General features: G+C 43.9%; 2 protein-coding genes across 2 annotated transcripts in view; one reads left to right on the forward strand and one right to left on the reverse strand.

The window, feature by feature from the left end:
* MARCHF7 (membrane associated ring-CH-type finger 7) overlaps positions 1-23,905 on the reverse strand; it is a 287,445-nt gene that overhangs the window by 156,700 nt on the left and 106,840 nt on the right. The window lies entirely within an intron of this gene.
* Positions 1-23,905, forward strand: part of LOC147029843 (integrin beta-5-like) — an 86,021-nt gene that overhangs the window by 37,903 nt on the left and 24,213 nt on the right. The window contains exons 9-10 of the mRNA XM_085873214.1: positions 15,165-15,299; positions 21,048-21,492. Of these exons, the coding sequence (XP_085729340.1) occupies positions 15,165-15,299; positions 21,048-21,492 (580 nt within the window). The remainder of the gene's footprint in view (positions 1-15,164; positions 15,300-21,047; positions 21,493-23,905) is intronic.

The raw sequence follows: 23,905 nt of genomic DNA on the forward strand, positions 1-23,905 counted from the left end.
ATTTCACCGGCTCTGCATTACACAGTGTGATGACATCATCTCATCACCATACAGCGTGCAATTACCTTCCCATAATATGCTGTTGGGTCATTGCCAGAAACCTGTGTTTGGCATTGGCATCTCGGCATGTTGCATATATATATATATATATCGTGGCTTGCTCTATAAGTCCACAAGTTGCCAGTCCCCACTTCACTGTTAACTCCTAATGCCCTCGAGGCAACTTGAAATGAACAATTTGGAATCAATTTGGAATGAATAGCTGCCAAACAAAAAAAACGTGGAATTTCCCCAGATCCTCCAAAGTATAGTGGGGCAGATAACAGCAATTTTTGAGAGGAATCGTGCAAATGATGATCCAAGCATCAAATTTGGCACATTTGTTCTCCAGGGGATTCTAATCAATTCTGCCTGATTGGCCATTTGAAAATCCAAGATGGCGGCCATTTTTCAAGATGGCCGCCAAGTTAGCCTCCCGAAGTTGACTTTTTGCTTAGAAGTATTTGTAGTTGTCAGATGTGCATGATCTAGGTGTGGATTCTTATGTTTTCAAGCCTGCTGGAGTGGATTTTCCTGTTTTTAAAGCCCCTGACACACACTTTTTCTGATTTTGCACCACTTTAATGATTGTCATATGAAGCTAAGGCCTTTCTGCAACCGGGTCCTGGCTCGTAAATGTTCAAAGTTATGCGTACCATGCGAATGTTCCTCCAGCTGCTACTGTCCACATATGCAGCTGCAGAGTGCTGTGCAGGGGAGCCCTGACTGAAAGCACTTGCATCTCCGGTTGCAACCTTTCTTACAGGAACACTTGGTCAGTTCCTGACAGCTGGCTGCAATAGGGGGTAGTGTTGTCCAACATATCTGCCACGTCTACTTGGATGCTTGTGTGAGGATTGAGCCTACATCATTCTCAAAAGCCAGCAGGACATCTCGTCCTTGGCGATGAGCTTGCAGCTTGGGGATGTGAAAAAGCAGCCGGTCCTTAAGTCGAGTAGGATGAACATCAGGTGATTCAACACCAAGCTGCTCCAGCCTCTGCTTGTAAAGCATGGTCATATCAGCAAGCCTGAAAATGGGTGGATCTGTACTATCACTGGCAGTTTTCATCTCAATAATGTAGGTGACTAGTTCAGAGAAAGCAATTGGATATGCTTCCTTCCAGTGCTCCTGTGCTTTCTCTTGCTCCTGCACCTTCAGGTAGTCTCGTTCTCGGTTATACAGTGCCACCAAGCAGGCAGGGTGATATTTCAGTTCTTCTGCTACGACATCTCCTGCACTCAGTTTGGCAAGGAGTTTTCTATCACTGAGTGTTTTTGCACATTTGTTTATTCTCTTATTCAATTTCATTGTCATTGCTTCTCCAAGCTCACCCCTTGGGTTTCGCAAAGAAAACATTCTTGCGTTTTATCTTCCTGGACCTTTCGTGGGATCTTACTTCTACTGCCCTCATCACTAGCACCTGCAGGGATTGATCTTTTCTCAGCTCTGTGTAACTTTGTGTTGTTAAAAAGAAGCCTGTAACTCTCATGATATCGTGCCTTGTTTTGTCTCAAGGTTTCCTCTATCCCACCACCTTCGTCAAGTCTTGCAGGGTCTTGCTTGATTGGTGGTGCATTGAGTAAGTGAAACAGAGGAATATTCCTTGTCAAGTTCATATACCCATCATCTCCTCTTTTGGCAGGATTGGCCTGGGGGGACTTTAGATCTTCTTTCTTAACCTCCTGACATAGGCAACACTTGGTCCAGACAGTGTTCCATGATTTACCAGCAGAACTCGCGTCCCTGGCCAGTATGACGTTCAGGGTCGAGGGTTTATCCTTTTACCACACTGTACATGTATAATGGACACTTTCCTGTATGGGATACAACTAGGTTTATGCATCTGCCCTACACCTAGTCCGATCATTCATCCAGCGTCACAAGTCCCATGCGATCTGTACACCATCCAGAAAACTAAAACCCCGTTATCCTTGGCTCGGCTCTCCTGCGCTGGCACGTCCTGTCGATTCAGGTACGGCTGCCTAACTGATCCGGGGTTGATTAGGCAACATTTGGGACACTAGTAAGTTGTTGCAGTATGATGCCAACAATGATGCCAACATACAATTCCTACTTAGCTGACACTGAACCCCATGCTGAGTTTCACAGCAGTGATGTCACCAATGTGCCTTGGTCGTGCCCGACAATCACTCCTTCAAGAAATTCTCACTTTATTGGCGATGAACTGGAAATGTTGATTGAAGGACTGTTAAGTGGCCTGGATTCAATCAGCACATCTGTTTCATCAACTTCGTGCACTTCGAAAATTTGGAGCTTGATGTACTCCATCGCACGCAGAGACCTTCTGTGTGCTACCCTCATCTAGTTTAGCCCGCGAGCCAACGCGGTTTTCCAGGATGTGGCTGATGCCGTGCACTAGCAACTTCTTGGAGCCATAGATGAGAGTTGGGCCAGTGATGAGGACCAGTGCCAGTAGTCCATCCAAGGGATGTGGCTGACTGCTGAAACAAAGGTACTACCTCTAACACCACACCCCTACACCCCATGCATAATTAGCTACCACTACATACATGTTAAGTTATGCAAACGTATGAAAATCATAAACAAATGTGAAAAATCAGAAAAAGTGTGTGTTAGGGGGCTTTAAAAACATGAAAATCCACTCCAGCAGGCTTGAAAACATAGGAATCCACACTTAGATCATGCAAATCGGACAACTACAAATACTTCTTAGCAAAAAGTCAACTTCGGGAGGATAACTTGGCAGACATCTTGAAAAATGGCCGCCATCTTGGATTTTCAAATGGCCAATCAGGCAGATTTGATTACACTGAACAACAAAAATTTTTTACTGGAGATGTGTAAAGTGATTTAGACTAATTTGGGTACGCTGATTTCAAAAATCATAACCGTTTTGCTGTATCACGTCAGGATTTTCAGGAACAGAAATATTCCCATTGCCTCGAAGTCAGGATTTCAATGAAATTTACAAAAATTCATTTATTCATTTATTTCATCATGAATGCTTCAAAATTATAGAAATTACAGAAAAACTCCACTAGAATGTAATTAAAAATGCTTTAGGAATTTGACTTTGCGTTTGTGCTGCTCTGTGTCAGTTTCTCGATGCAGGAACCAGCAGAAATCGCCCATCATGTTCGGGTTGTGCCGCCCTTGGTAACGCGTCTCCATGAGTGAAATCTCTTGGTGGAATCGCTCGCCGTGCTCGTCCGAGACTGCTCCCAAGTTGTCAGGGAAGAAGTTCAGGTGCTGGTGTAGGAAATGGATTTTCAGGGACATCCTGGAGCCAAGTTTCCTGAAGGACTCCAGCAGCTGCTGCACTATTTCTTCATAGTTGTCCGCGCGCTCGTTCCCCAAGAAGTTGTCCGTCACAGCTTTGAAGCTCCTCCACGCTGCCAGCTCTTTGGGGTTTAGAGTTGTCGGAAAAGTTTCGTCCTTCATAATCTGTCGGATTTGCGGTCCAACAAAGACACCAGCCTTGATCTTGGCCTCCAACAAGGTGTTGCCAAACTTTTCCTTGAGGTATGAGGTAAAAACCCACGCCCATTCAGATCCATTGCCCGTACAAAACTTTTCATCAAGCCGAGCTTTATGTGGAGTGGTGGAAGGAAAACCTTGGCTGGGTCGACAAGGGCGACATGCTTCACGTTGTGTCGACCAGGTACATGCTCTTTTTGCTCTTCCCAATCTTTCTTCGTCCAGTGATTCTTGTCGTCTCTGCTATCCCAGAGACAAAGGAAGCACATGTATTTCGTGTAGCCTGACTGCAGCCCTAACAACAGCGCCACCACTTTCAAGTCTCCGCAGATGTGCCAGTTGAAGTCATTGTACTTGATGGAATCGAGCAGCTGCCGCATAGTCTCATAGGTCTCTGTCATGCCGAACGCGTGAGCCAGTGGGACTGATGGTTTCTCGTTGCCATTGTGGAGCAAAACAGCCTTCAAGCTGTTCTTCCCCGAGTCGATGAAGAGGCGCCAGTCTGCAGGATCGTGATCACACCCAAGTTCTTTCAACAGACCGTTGATGTCACTGCAGAATGTCATCGTGTCTTCCATCTCAAAGAACTCAGCCATGTCTCTGTGACGTGCTCTGAACAAGGATATCTTGGTGTTAGGTTCAAGTAGATTCCACTGCTGCAGCCTTGATCCAAGCAGCTCTGCCTTCGCCTTTGACAGCGAGAGATCTCTTACAAGATCATTTAAGTCTCCCTGGTTCAGAAGGTATGATTCTTGAGTGTCGGGTTCAAAAGGTTCATCATCACCATCCTCTTCACCACTGCTACAGCTATGTTCTGATCAGCTGGAGGTGTTGGAACGGGGTTCTCGTCATCATGAGGCACAGGTTTACGAGCAGAGACGCAGTCAGCGTACTTGATGTGACCTTTATTCTTCTTGTTGAAGCCGGCGATGCTTGTGCAGCAGAAATAACAATCATCATGATGATTCTGCGGCTCACGCCATATCATGGGCACCGCAAATGGCATGCTCGCGCGCTTGCCCACCAACCACTGAGTCAAGGTTGTGTGACAGCTTGTGCAGCAGATGTGTGGTGCCCAGCTCTGTTCTTGGTCCCCCACCTTACACCCGAAGTAGTGAAAGTAGGCGGCCTTCATTTTCACTGCTGTAGATATACTTCGCTGTTGATCTTTTTTGGTATACCGACCACAGACATAACAGAAGTTGTCAGGATGATTGGTACAGGAACGCCTACTCATCTTTATCTGAAAGAAAGAAATATAACACAAGTTAACAACAATTGTACGAAATAGACATGTTAAAGACGTATGTAAATTTCATTGAAATCCTGACTTCTAGGCAATGGGAATATTTCTGTTCCTGAAAATCCTGACGTGATACAGCAAAACGGTTATGATTTTTGAAATCAGCGTACCCAAATTAGTCTTAATCACTTTACACATCTCCAGTAAAAAAAAATTTTTGAAATTTGTTGTTCAGTGTTATAATCCCCTGGAGAACAAATGTGCCAAATTTGATGCTTGTATCATAATTTGCACGATTTTTCTACTATCTACTACACTAAAAAGCATTATTAAACTTTAGGGGTGTTGAAACAAAAGTTAAACTGCAACACACTCAATGCACGTGCTGACTCTTGCCATTGTTTTCTCTTCCTGCCATATATCGTTCCAGAGGGCGCTAACCTATACTGTCACGTGGCCGTGACATTAGTAAATATAGTTCTGTACTAATTTCATGATGTATTTTTCATTGTAAACTCAAATTTGAACTCGTCTGAGACATTCACAATACGAAGCTCTGTGCCAAGTCTGGCAATTCTATCTGCCATCGTTGTCCAGTTATTCTGCCGACAAACAGACACAGACCAGTCGCACCCGGCCTGTAGTGCCCACATGAGTAATAAATACCTCAATACATAATTTATTATGTAATTATTCTAGGAAATATAGTAATCAACATAATTCTGATGGAAATTGCAGTCACAAAGCCAAGATTAGCAAGATGACAACCTGCATTGTTCTTTAATGGCGGGTAATGCACACCTCATTATAAGGCACATGTAAGAGCTCAGTATGGGATTAAATATCTTACAAAACACGAAGAATACATTTACTTTGGTGTGTAGGCCAGAAAAGTATCCAAGGGAGAAAAATCATCAGTAATATTTGTCAAAAATGCAACATTGCACATCAATAAGCTAATCTAGGCTGTGGGGCACCAACCATTTATTATGCATGGAATGACAAAATTGAATATTTATAATCAAGAAAGAGGAGTATCCAAGTGGTACATGCAATAATAGTAATTAAGTGCAGCCAAAAATATGTGAAATATAACCTTGCTCGTGAGATGAAACGAGTCACTCACTTGCACATCACTTGCAGAGAATGACTCATTAAGGTGTAAATCTCAAAATAACGTGTGATTGTAAAATCAACAAATTTATTAAATTGGTCGGTTTGATAAGAGGAATAATCCACGAGATTACTTTGAAAAGATGATTGCTATTTTGACATACCGTTGGCTGAGGTTAATAAGATTTTGAAAAGATTAACAGGATAACATGCAGTTCTTTTACTTATTTACTTTACAATTAAAAGGCTAATAGAGACATTTGTGCAAATATATGAAAAGAGCATACCCTCACCAAACTATGAAAGTTATAGCCAGAGCAAGTCTGAGTGGTACCAATGCAGAAGCATAGGGAAGTGGGAGGAGGTGGTTTAAAATGCTTTTTTATCATCAGAGGTTCACATGGTCAGACTTAGGCAGGATTGATTATTGTAATTTACCTCTTGGAGTCCTGTGTATAAATAATTTGTATATGGGTATGTGATCCCAGAGAGGGTTGTAGGGTAGTTTAGTATCTTTGTGTGTGGTTGCATCAAAATGGAATTATCAAGTTTCTCTCTTGCAGTCAATGACAGAAACATGTAAAAGTAATGGTTTCTAACCCTATTCATGGAAACCATTGAGAAAATGAATTATGGTCTCCCTAAGTTGTGATTTTTCAAGTCTCATGTGCAGAAGTAGCACACTTACCTTTGAGCTGTCCAGTCTGGGTTTGATTCCCAACCTCACTATAAACTGTCGGAGTGGTGTTTTGCAGGCAAGGTGTTGTATCACAAAGTGTGCCGTGCCTCGGATAGACGTTAGGCCGGGTGTCCTGTGTACCGAGCACGAGTTGGTGGAGGTTAAAGTTCCCATGGTGTGTTTTGTGAGGAGTAAATGAGTTAACACAGGCACCCTGCCAAAATTAAAAATTCCTGTCAGCTTTAGTCAAATGCTTTAGGCTTTAGGCCTGGCAAGCTGGTTCATGAAAGACTTGGTGCTAAAATGTTCCCTAACCAACCCCATAAAAGGTGGGAATAATTTGGCTGTGAAAGAAGTAGTATTAGTCGTAGAAGAGAAGTGTAAGTGTGATATAACTCTGAAACTAGACGAAAGGATTTCAAAGAAGCATGGCTGGTAAAAGTATTCCCAAAGCCCTTAAATATACGTTTGTGTATTGTGCTTGCATTGTTGTCTGTCAAACTACTGCAACATATATATATATATATATATATATATATATATATATATATATATATATATATATATATATATATATATATATATATATATATATATATATATATATATATATATATATATATATGTATATATGTGTATATATGTATATGTATGTATATATATATATATATATATATATATATATATATATATATGTATATGTATGTATATATATATGTATATATATATATATATATATATGTATATGTATGTATATATATATATATGTATATATATATATATGTATATATATATATATATATATATATGTATATATATATATATATATATTGTTACAGATTTCAGAATCCAGTCTGATGAATGCATCCACACATCCAGGTCCTCAGACAGTTATTTCCTTCAATGCATGTTCAGATTAGCCCCATCCCCATGTCTAATGGGATTTTAAATGTGATGCGTTGAGTGGGGTAAATGATAGATCCCCTCTCTTATGAGAAGCTTTTTTTCTTTACGACAGACACGTTCACACACATTTCTTTTACGAGCTCTGAAGCCCGCCCTCATTTTTCCTCAGCAGCATTTTTTTGCGAGCTCTGACACCTGCCTTTTTTGAGATCGCACAGGTCGTCATGGTAACTGTGCCCCGGTGGGGCAGGGTGAGCTTGGAGTGGATGACACCCCATGGAGATGACCCGGGGATATAAAAACGAGCGAGAGAAAGCGTGAGGTACGTTCTGCAAGGAGAGACGTTCTGAGATGTATAAAAAAACGAGCGAAAGAGGGACGTTCTCTGAGGAGAAAAAGTCCAGAGAGGAAAAAGCAAAGGGCGAGAGAAGCGACCAAGAAGCGGGTGTCTAACCAGCGCCGAAGAAAGAAGCGGGTGTCTTACCAGCGGTTGAAGAAACAATTCGCCCTTCCAGTGCTTCGGCAAGCGAGCGTGTGGTGCTCGTGTGGGTGTGAGCAGTGCTGCCAACAAGTGAGGCATGGGTCGATCGCCAGCAACACCAGGGACTAAACCCGCAACGGATGATCTCGGTGCCCTCTAGACGTCGACTGGCGTTCAAGGCTGCCCCGCGACAGGGTGCACAGCAAAGCTGGGTGCTGGCGACGGACGTGATACGCACGCACGCATTTTCAGGATGTTTCGCTTCACAGACGACTTTCTGGTGAGCGAGATGATTCTACCCCCCCCCCCAGCCCCCTGAATGATCTGCTGGGTACCCTTGTCTGCGTTTAGCTGTAAGTCAACCCCCGATAAGCATCTACTCTTTGTCTCTTTCCTGGCATTTTGATTCATTTTGCTTTGAAATTCTTTATTTACCTCAGAAAAGAAAAAGTTCTTTTAATTTATTTATTTTATTATTAATAAATTATTTGTTGATTTCCAACCTGTCCGTGTTTGTCCTTTCCTTCCATTGGTCAAGCATTGTCCGAACCGAGATAAACTGGGAGGTAATTACCACAGATTTAACCCCAAAAATCGTCAGCATGCACCAGCGGTGAAACGCTCGGACGCCCTAATTAAAATCTAATCAGATAACATTGGTGCTTTGCCGAGGGCGCGCTCCCCGCTCAGGTAACAATGTGACCTCGAGTTAAACGGAATAATTAGACGGCGGACACTGGAACTCATGGTTGACTGGGTGGCGTTTGTGGTTTTAAAACAGCCCACCGTACCACAACGTTAATTGTGAGCAGTGGCCCCAGGTCTGGCTCTACCGAGGATTAATCCCCCTGAGTGACAAACTGGTGTCTCGGTACCCGTCACCGCAAATATATATATATATATATATATATATATATATATATATATATATATATATATATATATATATATATATATATATATATATATACACTTGTGTACACTGTCGAGGCTTGTATGAGAGCAAATACACAGAACGTACAAGAGGATCATGAGACAAGAGGGGTGGGAGAGGGAAGGAAAAAACAGGGGAACAGAGACATGAGGAGATCTGTGGAAGGGAGAGGGATGGAGTGGGGTTCACAGGGTAAACAAGATTGACACAACAGGGACTTTCAGGAACGAAAGCAGGGGATTTGAAGGAGGTATTGTAGGTTTGTGGTGGATTAACGGAGGTGGAAAAGGTTGTGGTTTTGAATGGGGGAAGACAAGAGATGGTGGTAAACAGCTGCTGTTAAGACCTGGAGGGAAGAGTCGGATTGAAGAGAATGTGGGAATTTGTTCCAAAGGTGGGGAAAGAGGAATGAAAGCGTGAAGGTGAGCAGTGATTCTTGATTTTGATAGTTTTAACAGAAGGGGCTTGTTGGCGGACCTTAAGTGCCCTGCAGAAATATGGGAAGAACATATCTCAGACGGAGCAGGGGGGTGAGGCTGGCGAGGAGACGGTGGAAGAGAGAAAGACCACGAACATGCCTTCGGTGAGAGAGTGAAAGACTCAGCCTCATCGAAGGAGATACCAATGATCCTAAATGCCTTGGTTTCCATGGCATCAAGCTGTGCGTGATGTGAGGCAGAGGAGCCAGCCCAGAGGGAAGAGCAGCACTCCATCAAGCTGCGGGTGCAGGCCTTGTAGGTGGATATGAGTCAGGTGTGTCAAGGAAGGACTTTGCATGATGGAGGTTGCCCAGTCAGCAACTGGCTTTGGAGGCCAGATTGGAAATGCAGCTTTCCCAGGAAAGATCATGGCAGATGGTGAGACGCAGAAGGTTGAATGAAAGGAGTTCTTCAAGAGGATTGTTGTGTAAAGTAGATGGGGGTGGTTTCCAGTTGGTCCTTTCAGAGAAACATAGTGAGAGTGTGAGATTTGTCCGTATTGAAAGACATGTTACACATGTTGGACCAGCTTGTGATTTTATCCAGATCTGCAGAGAGTGAAGAAGCTGCTGCTTGCTGATCTGAGGGATGACAGATGGTATGGCAGAGGGTGGCATCATCAGCAAAGTGATAAAGAGGATTTTTCAGAGAGTAGGAGAGATCATTGATGAAAACCAGAAAAATAACAGGGCCCAGAACGCTACCTTGGGAAACTCCAGCCTGGACAGGAAGAGGGGATGAGAGAACTCTATTCAGGGCCACATGTTGACTGCAACAGGAGAGGAAGTCTGTGAGCCATGAGTGGAGATGTCCTTGGATACCATAGGAAGAGAGCTTGGTGAGCAGGAAAGGGTGCCAGACCAAATCGAAAGCACAATATATCTAGGGAGATTGCTGTGATATCATGTCTGGCATTGAGGACCTCCATCCATTATTGGGAGAGCATAAGCAGCATATCCAGGGTAGAGTGACCTGGTCTGAATCCAAGTTGATGATCGGAAATCAAGCCATTGGAGAAGAGGAAGGATTTAATGTCTGAAGCGATTATGGATTCCATAATCTTGCTGATGTTTTGGGAGAAGGCTGAGTGGTCTGTGGTTGCAGGGATCTGTTTTTGCAACTTTTCTTATGCAGGGCAGTAATGTTTGCTGATTTCCAAGGAGGTGGCAGATCTGCTTTGGAGGTGAATTTTATGCTGACCTTGAGCAAATGAGGGGGTGAATAGAACAGAGAGAAGGTGAGCATTTCGAAAGATTTCGAAGCAAACACGGAGTTTAGGCATTCAGCCTTTTCATGTGCGGCGTCAGCTGTGCAGCCATTTGAGGAAAGGGAGGGGTTGGAGGGGGAACATTCACCAGAAACAGACTTAACTTGACGCCACCAGGAATTGGGGGAGAGAGACAGATTTGAGAGTTCAGACTTCAGATGAGATAGATGTTTTTTTCCAGCTCTCTTGAGGGTAGACACATACTTGTTCCAAGCTTTGTGGAAGTTACTGAGATTGCCTTCATTTTGATTAGCCTTCCATGAGGCAAAGGCAAGTTGGTTTCAGACAATTGCCTCGCCACAAACTTCAGTGTACCATGGGTGGGAGGAAGGGCAGGACAACTGTAGACAATATGGGATAAATCTGTGCATGAGAGAGGGTAAGTTTCTTTGAAAGAATTCCCAGGATAAGTTGATGTCGGAGAAAGTAGTGAGGGGAGACCAATGTAGAAGTTTGATGGCTGCTTGAAGTCCTTGCCAGTCGGTCTGAGTGAAATGCCAGACCCGATGGCGCTGAGGTGGTTCTCTGATAATAGCCAGAGAGATGTTTGCTTTGACAAGTACATGGTCAGATGAACCGATTGGAGCGGAGGAAGAGCAGCAGATATTTTCAGGGAAATTGGTCAAAATCAGGTCCAGAAGAGATGGAGTACCGTTGGTTGAGATCCGGGTCGGGAAGTTGACAGATTGTGTCGGTCCCAAGGAGTCACAGAAGTCTTTTGCTGAAGTGCCATGGCAGGTGAGAGAGCTACCCACACCTAGCCAACTGGCATGATGACAATTGAAGTAACCACATCCGGGGAAGAAAGAATTGGGATGAGAGGATAGAAGTTGGTCCATGTTTTCGGCGAGCAGGATGTAAATGCAGTCATCACTGTTTTGTGGACGGTACAACACAAGTATACATGAGGTGGGAGTAGAGGGAAAGCCGTAGCCAAAGGTATTCCTGGGGGTGTGGGGGAGTGAGGGCAGTGCATAGTGAGAGAGGAATAGAGTCTTTGATGAAGAGAGCAAATCCACCACCAGAATGAGGCTCACGTCTGTCATACCAGGGAGTAACCAAGGAGAGATACTGTTACGAATTTGGAAGCCTTGTGCACACAGACAGACAGCCGTCCTCGTAGCTTAGTTCTTTCGATAAGTATGTGTTTCTCGTTAGAATCCATCCCCTCGTCTAATGGGTGAATAAATGTTCATGCGCTGTGAAGCTATTTTAATAGTCAGGGTTTCTTTTGTTACAACACCAACGATGACGACAACACCAATGAAAACCCTCTGCTCCCGGCATTCTCCATGTGCTGGGTGGAGGGAAGGTCAAGCCCCCACCCACTGATTCGCTTGGCAACCCGCCAAGTAGGGGAAAGGTCAGGCCCCACCCTTCAATTTGCTTGGGCACTCCAAGAAATGGAATGCGACAGCCCCTACTGACGGTGGACAAGCCACACGGGAAGCGAGCCACGCCCGGGAGGGATAAAAAGGGAACGTAGAGACAGAAATTGGTTCTTCTTGGTGGTTCTTCTTGGTTCTTGTTCTTGGTTCTTGCTCCTTGGGTCCTGGGTGGTGGTTGGTGGTTGGTTGGCTGAGTCTACTTGGGCGGGTTTGGAAGGATCGGCGCCTCGTCTTCACCAGCGCGCGTTCTGGAGCGCGAGAGGATCCGCCGGAGATCAGGAGGCTGATCGCGGCTCACCGGTGTCTGGATTCAGCTCTTCCTCGCTGGTGCCCGGTCCGAACTCTAAGACCACACGAGGTGGACAGGTCCGAGGCAGAATCTGGTCTTTCGCTCGCTCTCCATCCAAGCTGGAGGCCTCAATAAAGACCGCTTTTGGTCCGATTATTGTGTGTGCGTGCGTGCGTGCGTGCGTGCGTGCGTGCGTGCGTGTTTGTGGCGCCAGTCTGCTAAGTAATGAATTGTTAAGTGCCTTGCTGTATGTACGTGCTTATCAATATTCGCATAACTCTGCCCTTTCGTGCTCCCCTCATTTCCCTATTGTTTAATAAATATCCCCATTTGTGAAATGTGTCAGCTCATTCGTGTCCTTTCCTCCATTGGCTTAGCGTGCTGCGTGTTGGAAAATTAGCAAGGCCGTTGTGCCACTGTAAAGGGGACATCTAGACCGACAGGACTTTGGTGACCGTCCGCTCGGGTCACACACGGTTCGAGTACGCTAGCGTCTCGTTCCATACGGGTGCCGTCGAGGGTGTGAATACTCGGTAAATCGCCACATGGATATCTAGGTATTTTGAAAATTGGCAAATAACCCTGTACCACGTGGTTGAAATATTGACGCTTCACGGTCCGATAAGGGACCCGTATTCTTCGGAGTTTTCTGAAGAAGTACGATCTAAATTCCGGGTGATCGGCGGAGTCGACTCTACGGCTCCATCTAGCGGTTGTGCTCATCGCTGATGCCCGGCCCACAACAATACTAGGGAGTCAGAGACGTCTTAAAGGAGGAAAGTTTCTGTTAAGCAGATTATGTCTGGTTTGTCGGTAGCAACCTGTATGGAAAGATCTTTCAGGTTTGAGCAAAGGCCCCTGGATGTTTGAGGTCCACCTTGTTAAGGAAGAGGGAGGGGAGAGGGAGGGTAGGACGAGGGAGGAGGGGGGGGAGGTAAGGAGAGTTGTTGAAAGAGTGTGGGGGATTGCTGAAGAGCTTGGGGAGAGGGCCAGATGATTAGAAAAAGCTCAGTGGTGATGGGTTGACGTACAGTGGGGAGTAATATTAACTATATATCTGCAATCACAAAGCGATCCCCAATACAAGGGGTAAGCCTCCCTGAACTGGAGGAGGCTTACCTTTGGCAATCGCCTGTGACTTACTCTTGGCTCACAATCTAATGATGGCCTAATTTGTTTGGACCACCATATGACGTTCACCCTCAACATTTAGGGATATAGCGTAGATCAAGAAAATGTGTTACCATCTAAAATTAATCCATAAAACTCAACATCATGAAAATTGGAAGAAAATTATTCAAATTATGATCAAAATGATGTTTTTTGTTCAGGAGGTCACAATCCGAGAAAAGGTATGTCAAGGACACAAATCAGATATCAGGTGCACAACTTCATTGCAGATTCACTATTATGATGCAGAAAGATCTTGGATGGCCAAGGGGTCTTTGAGATTCCACATTGGTAAAATTGAGCAATGACAAAAAAAAACGCATTATTTTTCAGACCTTGATCTTTAACTCTGAGGAGTATGATGCAAATTAAGGGGAAATGCAAATTGCTCCAGGCTATCTAGAGAGGGAAGTTTAGTTCCAATTGGACAAACCTTAGTCGAGTTGTGGTGAAAAATGTTAAAATATCTATAATTAGGTCAAGGCCTTAAATTTAAGTCGAGGTCAAAAAAATTATGTCAACTCTACATACTTTGTGTTCTCATTATTGATGCAAAATTTCATTCCAAAAGTCCTCTGACATTGGCAGAAGAAAAAGGAAGAAAAACCTAAATTGTGGCTTCGTAATTCTTGGAGTATTAGACCATGACCTTTAACCCAGAGAGGTATGAGGTCAATTAAGCGTAAATGTACCTTGCCCAAATCTATTGTGAGAGGACAATTTTGTTCCAATGGGACAAATTTAGTTGAGTAATGGTGAAAAATGTTAAAATGACTATAATTCGGTAATTACCTTCAAAATAAGTCAAGGTCAAAACAATTGTCAACCCTGCATACTTTATATTCACATTGATGCAAAATTTCATTCTGGAAAATCCCAGCCGGCTCCGAGATACAGCTCGGAAATTGATACACTTCGGAAATTTAGAGTGTTGGAACTAAATGGTGGTTTAGTACTCCTCGGGGTCGATGAAACTCTGTGGTACCATTAGAAATTGGAGCCACTAATTGTAGAAACAAACTTTATAACAGCAATGAGCCTTCCCCTATGCTCGAGGGAGGCTTAATGACATAATTACCTCGACCAACAAAGGTGGACGGAGGTTATATTTTCATACCTGTTTGTCTGTTTTGCTGACTGTGAGCAGGATATCTCAAAAAGGTGTGGACAGATTGGGTGTGTGGTGAGGACGAATTCATTCCATTTTGGTGAAGATCTGGATCTGGATTCGAGAATTAAAAAAAAATTTTTTTAATGATTCTTCACCGTTGAGAGATTGGCCTAAAAACGATAGCTACATAGCATGATATTTCAAAAACTTGTGGAGGGATTATGACAAAACTTGGTGGATGAGTTGGGGAGGTAACAAGAACAAGCCGGTTCGATTTCTGTGTGTGACGAAGATGAAAGGCCAGATCTGCATCTAGACCAATCAACGGGATACAAAACGTAAACTGTTCAGCCTGGTTAATGTACTGTATTTGCTCATTCGAAAGGAATTTACATTGCGCTCACACCAGCATTTGAGAACTTTATGATTTAATGCATGGAAACGTACAAAAAAAAAATTATTTGGCCTTTAAATTAATAATTTTGTTGAATAAATATTTTGTTCTGCAATTTTTTTTGTTATCCTGCCAATATCTCCACCCAACCTTTTTATCCACTTGCACTGCTCACCACTTCCTGTCATGTCTCCATGAATGTCTATCAGAGCATTCGCTCCAAGGTGGAACTCGAGGTCAGGAACCAGCCTGAAGATCTTTCTGTAACCTTCACGGCCACCTGTCAGGATGGGGAGGTGCGGCCTGGCGAAAGAAAGTGCACCGACGTCACAATTGGAGACACGGTGAGGACATCTCACCCGATCCCTTTCTATTTTATGTAAATGTGACTTGCAGGTGACTTTAAACTTTAGAGCATCTGAGAACAGTTCCATAAATAGGCATACATTTAAATTTGTTTCAGGCTTTGCACATCATAATGACTTTGAAGATGTGTAATAAAGGTTATTTGTTTCTATCATACCTCACACTTCTTTCCAAGTAACATAGTTACAGCTCTAACAGACCAGACTATCCAAATGATGATCTCCTTTTTTTAAAATGAAATTTCTTTTCTTGATTTCTGCATTATTTAGACCAAAATCACTGCATACTGAAACCTCAATTAGCAATGCCTTCTTTTCCTTTTTTAAATCTGAGTACTATGTTCAGTCGCAGTGCTTTGTTTTCCATGTTTACGCTGGATGGGATCATTAGGTCATGTTGTTACAGACTCGGGGTTCGAGGCTTGCCATGAGGGGAAGTACTCAGGTTCTTCCCAAATGCCCAGTCCTGAGGCCATCAGGCACAGATAACTCTACGCACCAGCGGGTTGTATAGCAACTACAAATGTCAATTGGCACTGCCAATCCCGGCAGGGTTACACGACCACGCATGATACCTTACCTGTGGACGGCCAACCCAATTAAGGTCTCGTGCCCTCAGTGCACATCCGGATTACTGCCGAGTGATCCAGTGAGTGCGCGCTGGCTAACGAGCAAATTCGGTGGGGCAGAACTTCCCGGCTAAACTGATGTGCGAACCACACTGGATCAATGAAGGAAAAGATGAAACGGGCTGGGTACATTTATGAGCAATTTATTTATAAGCACGGGTGTGGAAAAGTATGTGTCACAATAATAAAAGGTTTTATTCAGCAATATATACAGCATGGAAAGCAAGGATTTGTGGGTGCGGCAAAAGAAATGCAATCACATACAAAGAAAACACAGCGAAACTGATAAAAAAAACTTCTACAATCTTATATTATGCAAATGTCACAAGTGCCATCAGACACACAGCCAAGGAAATTAGATACTTCAGAAAGAGGAGAGGCAGTTGAGGAGTTTTCGACCTCGTCCAATACCTGGTGCAGCTGATGGACCTACGCTTTCCAGTCGCTTAGGAGGGGGGAGGAGGGGAAAAAAAACTGGGGGTGTCTGTGGTGCATGAGTGGGAGGTGCAAATATGATGCAGATGAGGTGGAGAAGAGGAGGTGTGAAGGAGTGCAAATTGGTAATGCTCTTTTAGTTTCTGCATCTCCAGTAGATGAGACAGTGGATGGGAGAGATAGACATGTGAGAGGATAGCTTAACAGGGTGTGTGAGAGAACCTGTAAGTGCGGATAGTGGATAATCGAGAGTGCTCTCCAGCCATGAACGTGTGCTGGGCTCCATTCAAGCATTATTATTTAGCGGAGCATCAGGGCTACCCAGACATCGTCAAATGAGTCCCAGTGCCTATTTGCGCTTTGAGTTACATGCTAAAGTGTTCTGACTTGCTATGTCCTCCATTCCCCTGCATCCCAAAGGACGGTGGTAAGCATGCAGTGAACTAACGGTAGTTGCAGTGGTTGTAGTGAAGAGATTGAAGTGCTTGTGGTGATTGTGGCGGGGAGGTTGAACGTAGGTTTTTGTGGGAATTTTAGGAGGCGTTGTGGTGATTATGTTGAGGGTTGTAGCTTTGTGGTGAGCATGGTGAGGGTCTGAGGTGAAGTGTCCGTTGAATAAATGGCACACAGTTTGAACAAGGAAATGGCGTGTGTTTGCTCAGGAGGCTACCGTGGTATTCGTTCCTGACGCTTCTCGGGTAGCGTCACTGATCTGGTGTGCAGGCATGCATGATGGGGTTCATCTGTGAAAAGTAAAGTAAATATAATAACTGAAAGAATAGGGGATTAAAGACCTAACTAAAAGCCCGATGTGATACATCTTGTCCCATATACCCATCAGACATAATGGAAGGGCTAACCGAATGAATACTAATGAAATTAGTCTCGGGACCACTGTATGCTGAGTGACATTGCCTTGGAGGAGTGCCGGCTTCACAGAGCCGCAACACTATGTTAGCATTATGTCCTAGTTCTCAATGATTGCTTTTGCTTCGGGTTTCCATGAGTTTTCTGGAACTGGGATATTGAAATTTTTGCGGATTTGCCAGTGGATTACTCTACATACCTTGTTGTGTCTTTGTGTGTACAACTGTTCTGACAAGTGATTTTTTTTTTTTTTAAACATCCCAATAGGATGTGACTTGTGCTTTCTGTTTTGACCTTGCAGAACTGACACTTGTCCAGTTGACTCAGTCCCGCCATCGTTTTAAAGCCATTGGTGTAGTGTCCTTGGTCTTGGGTATTTGTGATTCGTTCTCTCTCCTAATTGATATAAGAAGACTTTCTTTATATAAGAAGATGATTTGTAATACCTAATACCATTATATACACATTTACTATATGCTATATGATACACATTTACATAGAGAGAATTGGGGTGGTCCCCCCACCTTGAACCCCTCCACCAGATATGCTGCCCCAACAGAAACCATACTCACTTCGGCAACATGCAAAATTTGGTTGGATTTGGTTCAGTATTTTTTATCTTGCCAAAACGAAGTTTTTGCAAGATATGTTAGTCAGCCTGTATATTTTTTTTTTGTTTTTTTTTTGGTCTGTAATCGCATATAAAAAATTCTGCAGAGCACAGTTATCATTGGAAATTTTTGTAACTTCGCATATCAGAGGTCTATAGAGGTCCCTTTCAGTGCACAAAATTTTGAAGGTCAAAGGTCGTCACTTTGTCGCAAATCAGGGGAGTCGACAAAACCCTTATTTTTTGAGTAATTTTGATCGGATCGTCTTCAAACTTCATGGGAATATAGTTCATGGTCTGGCGCTCAGCTGATTAATTTTTGGTGGCGATTGGCCTTGACCTTCATATGTTTTTTTTTTTTGTTTTTTGTTTTGTCTGTAATCACGTATAAATCACTCTGCAGAGCACAGTTATCATTGGAAATTTTTGTAACTTCGCATATCAGAGGCCCATAGAGGTCCCTTTCAGCGCATAAAATTTTGAAGGTCAAGGTCAAAGGTCAAGGTCACTTTGTCGCAAATCAGGGGAGTCGACGAAACCCTTATTTTTTGAGTAATTTTAATCAAATATTCTCCAAACTTTATGGGAATGTAGTATATGGTCTGGCGCTCAGCTGATTAGTTTTTGGTGGCGATTGGCCTTGACCTTCATGGTTAGCGCCTAAGGTCAAACGTATTTGACCTCAAGGTCAAATTTTCAAGTTTTAGGAACCATATCGTGTAGTACCTCAAATTGAACACCTCGATGAGTGCTTTCTGGATATGTCAAGCTTGAGACATTATGACGTCATTTGGTGACGTTATGAGGCAAACATCTTTTTCATGGTTACTCTAGAACGATTCTCATCTGAATCTCTCGTAGGCAGATATTCCTCAAGGAGTCGCTCCTGGTGGATAGCAGCTCTGTTCACCTCAGTGTGACCTTAAAGAAGTCACACGTGGTCACCTTTTGGCAAGATACGGGTCACCCTGCGGGTGACATTGGTTTATTTTAGTTTTGGAAGCAAATATAAACAAATCTACAAATTCACTTTTCTAGTATAGATTGATAGGTGACTTCCCTTCCAAGGAACTTCAACACAGAAAGAGACCATTTAACCCATCAAGCCTGCACAATGGTTGCCAACCTATGACAATTTTTTGTATACAGAGTCAAGGCTCATGGAGGAGCTAGAACACTGAATGGATAAAGATGCAATAAGATAAATGGAACAGTACAGAGTTGGTGGGGGGATTTTGAAGAGGGATGGGACACCAACAGTGGAGTTGAAGGACAAAATAGAGGGAGACTTGGACAAACAATGGGTGTGGTAAGGAATGGAGTGGTCAGGAGGGTACAGAAGGAAACCTCTTCCCCCATCCCCCTACTCCTCCTTCTCCTATCCTCTCAAATCCTCTCCTCCCGGTCACTCATTCTCCGTCCCTCATCCCACCCATTTCCCTCTCCCTCATTCCCGTCTGTCTCCCCCCCCCACATTCATTACCCTCACTTCCACTCACTCTGTCCCCTCTTCCTCACTCATTCCTCCCTCTCTCCCCTCACTATGTCCCTAAGCCTGGTGTTGGCTTTTAAACGCTTAAGGTGGCTGGCTTCAGATGTTGGGGACTTGAGTTTGAGCCCCTGTCATGCTGATGAAATAACACCAGGTGGGTTGACTCAGCCTGTCATCCTTCAGAGGTCGGCTGAATGAGTACTGACTTACTGGTAATTGGGGGACTGTATCAGCGGCACAGCCATGCTTCAAGAAAATTATGCAACCATCAGCCACAGGCTGCATTGGAAACAACAACTTTGGCGTCCACCTCCATCCTCCTCACTCTGTCCCTCCTCTCCTCCCTCTCTCCCCCACCCCACTCTCTCCCTCTCCTCTCCCCTTCCCTGCATCGCACCTGACCAGAAACAGCTATTATAATGCATTTTGCCTTTTAAAACATTAGTATCCGTATATTTTTCTTCCTGTTTTTTTTCCAACCGAGTCTTAAACTATCTTAGCCAAGATGAAAAATGAAATTAGAAATCGAATTAGAGATAAGATAAAGCTGTAAGAGGGTCAGAAAGAGCAAGCCATGGCAAAAGAGGCACATGAAACCTCAGACATATATGGAGCATATACAGTAAGTATGGCAGCGGTAGTATAGAAATTGTGGGTAGAGTCAGGTGAACTGTTCAACCAATGGGTGGAACTCGCGTGTCCGCATGGATGAATGGACATACACACAGACACAGACACACACACAGACACACACACAGACACACACACAGACACACACACAGACACAGACACACACACAGACACACACACAGACACACACACAGACACACACACAGACACACACACAGACACACACACAGACACACACACAGACACACACACAGACACACACAGACACACACACAGACACACACACAGACACACACACAGACACACACACAGACACACACACAGACACACACACACACAGACACACACACACACAGACACACACAGACACACACACAGACACACACACACACACACACACACACACACACACACACACACACACACAGACACAGACACAGACACACACACACACACACACACACACACAGACACACACACAGACACAGACACAGACACACACACACACACACACACACACACACACACACACACACAGACACACACACAGACACACACACAGACACACACACAGACACACACACAGACACACACACAGACACAGACACAGACACAGACACACACACAGACACACACACAGACAGACACACAGACACACATAGAGACACACACACAGACACACACACAGACACACACACAGACACACACACAGACACACACACAGACACACACACAGACACAGACACACACACACACAGACACACACACACACAGAGACACTCACACACACAGACACACACACACACACACACAGACACAGACACAGACACACACACACACAGACACAGACACAGACACACACACAGACACACACACAGACACACCTCCTTTTATAGTAAAGAATAGACAAACCCATAGGGGAGTTGAACCATGATGTTTCTCACATCATGAGCCAGGATTTCCCATTGGAAAACGAAATATGCCAACCGGAGACCATTTTGAAATTGTCACGACAATGTCAGATGTTTCCAGAATTACAATAATAATTTTCTTGTTTTTTTCAGGTGAGCTTTGAAGTGACGGTGGAGTCACACACCTGCCCTATCGGCCCTCCTGTTGAGCGAACCTTACAGCTGACACCCATCGGCTTCCATGATACGCTGAATTTGCGTGTGAAACTTGCTTGTGGCTGTCCCTGTGAGAAGGATGCCTTAAACAACAGTGTTCACTGCAATAAGCATGGAACATTTGAGTGTGGCATGTGCCACTGCCATCAAGGCTGGCTCGGTGAGACCTGCAGGTGTAATGGCTCTGACGTTGGGCCTGGTGTTCAGGTTGATCAATCGGGATGCTTTGATCCAGGCTCTTGGCAGCCAGTTTGCAGTGCGCGAGGCGAGTGTATCTGTGGGACATGCGTGTGCCACTCCAGCCCTTACGGCCTAATCTCCGGAAAATACTGCGAATGTGATGACGTCTCCTGTGCTCGACACTCCGATCTACTATGTGGCGGTGAGGTCTTTCGTAAAAAAAATATTAGCAATATAGACTGGTATGTTCCAAATAACAACAGTGCTAAATAATGAAAAGCCAATTATTGTGTTTATATTGTAGTTATGAGTCACCTTCTTTTACCTGGTGCCCCAAAACTGTGACTCGAATTGTTATATGCATTCTCTACACATGGTGTAAGTTTGAGATGCCCTGTTTCATAAAGGTTCTCGTATGACATCCTAAATCGTTAAACGTGGAGCCCAGGTTCAAATCCCATATACATATGTATTTGCCCATTGTCCACTAATGTCCTTGCCATACGTGTAAAAGTGCAGTGATAACTATGAATGTCTTTCTCCTGCATGAGATTTACGTACAGCCTCCACTGAGCCATATTTAAATGTTTAAAATTATTATTATTATTATTATCATTCAAGGAATTTATGCACAGGAGAAGGCTATTCGGCCCACCATGCCTGCGCCACACCAATACCAGATTTTAATAAATCCGTCAATACCCCTTCCCTTCATGTGCAGCCTTTTGGCTGCTACATTGGTACTCATTTTGATACAGAAGGGTTTTCATGAAATTTTCATGTTTCACTGTCAATCTAAAACAACACAGCGCTTGCAGTTTTTGCTTTCAAAGGGTGAGCGGTTGGTCGTGTCACTGGGCTGACAATAATGATCATGGAAAGAAATAACACATTTACGAAGAATTACACGTGTCCGCAGCATTGAGAGAAGGTTCATATTTGCAGCATAATTAAACGGAAAAAAGGAAGCAGCAGTTATATCGTGAATCCCAATGCAGTTCAGATACAATCTGCTACACACACACACACACACACACACACACACACACACACACACACACACACACACACACACACACACACACACACACACACACACACACACACACACACACACACACACACACACACATTTTAAGGCCATTTTTCCCTGCGAGAGCAGGGGTGAGCCTTGCAGACCTCATGACAATCATGGTTCCCTTTGTGAGGCAATGTTTTTTTTTTATGGCCGGATGCCCTTCCTGACACCAACCCTTGAGTCACCTCTTATGGCATGCAGGAATCCGGTGTACCTATTCTAACCGGGGCACACACTGAGACCAGTACACCGGTACTCATTTCACTGACCTCAGAAGGATGACAGGCTGAGTCAACCCCACTTGGTGTTAATTCAGCAGCCAATAGGGCTTGAACTCAGGACCCTGGGATCCTAAGCCAGCCAGCCAAACCCCAAAGCCAACACCAGCCTTACAGATACAATCTGCCATGATGATGTCATATTGCTGTGATTGCTCGCATTGGAACAACACTTCCTTGATTATTGAAGGAGTAGAGCACACTGCTTTGGCACTAACATAAATGTCCTGCTGGTATACAATTATGCTTGTGAGGGCTCAACAGCTGAAGGGAGAGGGGAGTAACAACAAATTAGATGCAATAGAAAACTGATAGACCATCAAACTGTATGTTAAGAGAGCAGAAGGTACGTACCTGTACCTCAGCTTCTTGATGAGTGATGCTGTCGGTTGGGAGTGAGATGTGGGGGACACTTTCCCATACGGGAGAGCAATTTTCAATCGTATTACTTATTTTAAGAAATTGTGAGGTGCTGAAGAAAGACTTAGCCTAACGGAGAATGGTCAGTTTGTGTCTGGCTTTGAAAGCCAAGTTCGAAATGTAGTCTGCTAAAAAGAGATCATGGCTGATGGTGACGCCCAGGGTGGTGTTTGTCTCCGAACGTGTCTGGCCTGTGTTTTATGTCCGGACAGGAGTTTGTTTTTGGACGTGTCTGAGCGGTGTTTGTCTCTGGGCCGTGTTTATAGTATGACTTGTAGAAAATGGATTTCAGACATTATTTTGATTCCATCTTCACTGTTATTCTATGCAGAATAATTTTGATGAGACGGTATGAATCGCAATTAATGCTTCACCGCACGTCTGCCTTCCCTTCCTTCACCTTCCTTTCCCCCTCCACCTCCTCACTCTTGTGTCTCTCTGTCTCTGTCTCTGTCTCTGTCTCTCGCTCTCTCTTTCTCCCCCCCCCCCCTTTAGTATTCCCATCTGCAAAGTGACGGGTGGTATTTGTTAGTTGACAATAAAATAATTATGTACCAGTGTAATAATCAGAATTATGCCACAATGAAGGCCTCACTTTCTTCTTGGAAATTGTGACAATACTCTTTTTAATTTTGATGAATTTTTCCAACACACCTTTTTATGTCATCTCTTCGAGCATGACCTAATAATATGGGTGTAGATGTTCTTCCGTCCGTCCGTCCGTCCGTCAGTTGCGAAAATGACGATTTTCAAAATCTATTTCTTCCTACATTTCTCAAGCAATCTTGAATTTTATTGTGACAAATGAATCTATGGGACAATATCTAAATTTGGTCCGG

Source organism: Eptatretus burgeri, chromosome 3 (genome assembly GCF_056783735.1).
Source record: "Eptatretus burgeri isolate ZD-2024b chromosome 3, Ebu_testis_v1, whole genome shotgun sequence".
Lineage (NCBI taxonomy): Eukaryota > Metazoa > Chordata > Myxini > Myxiniformes > Myxinidae > Eptatretus > Eptatretus burgeri.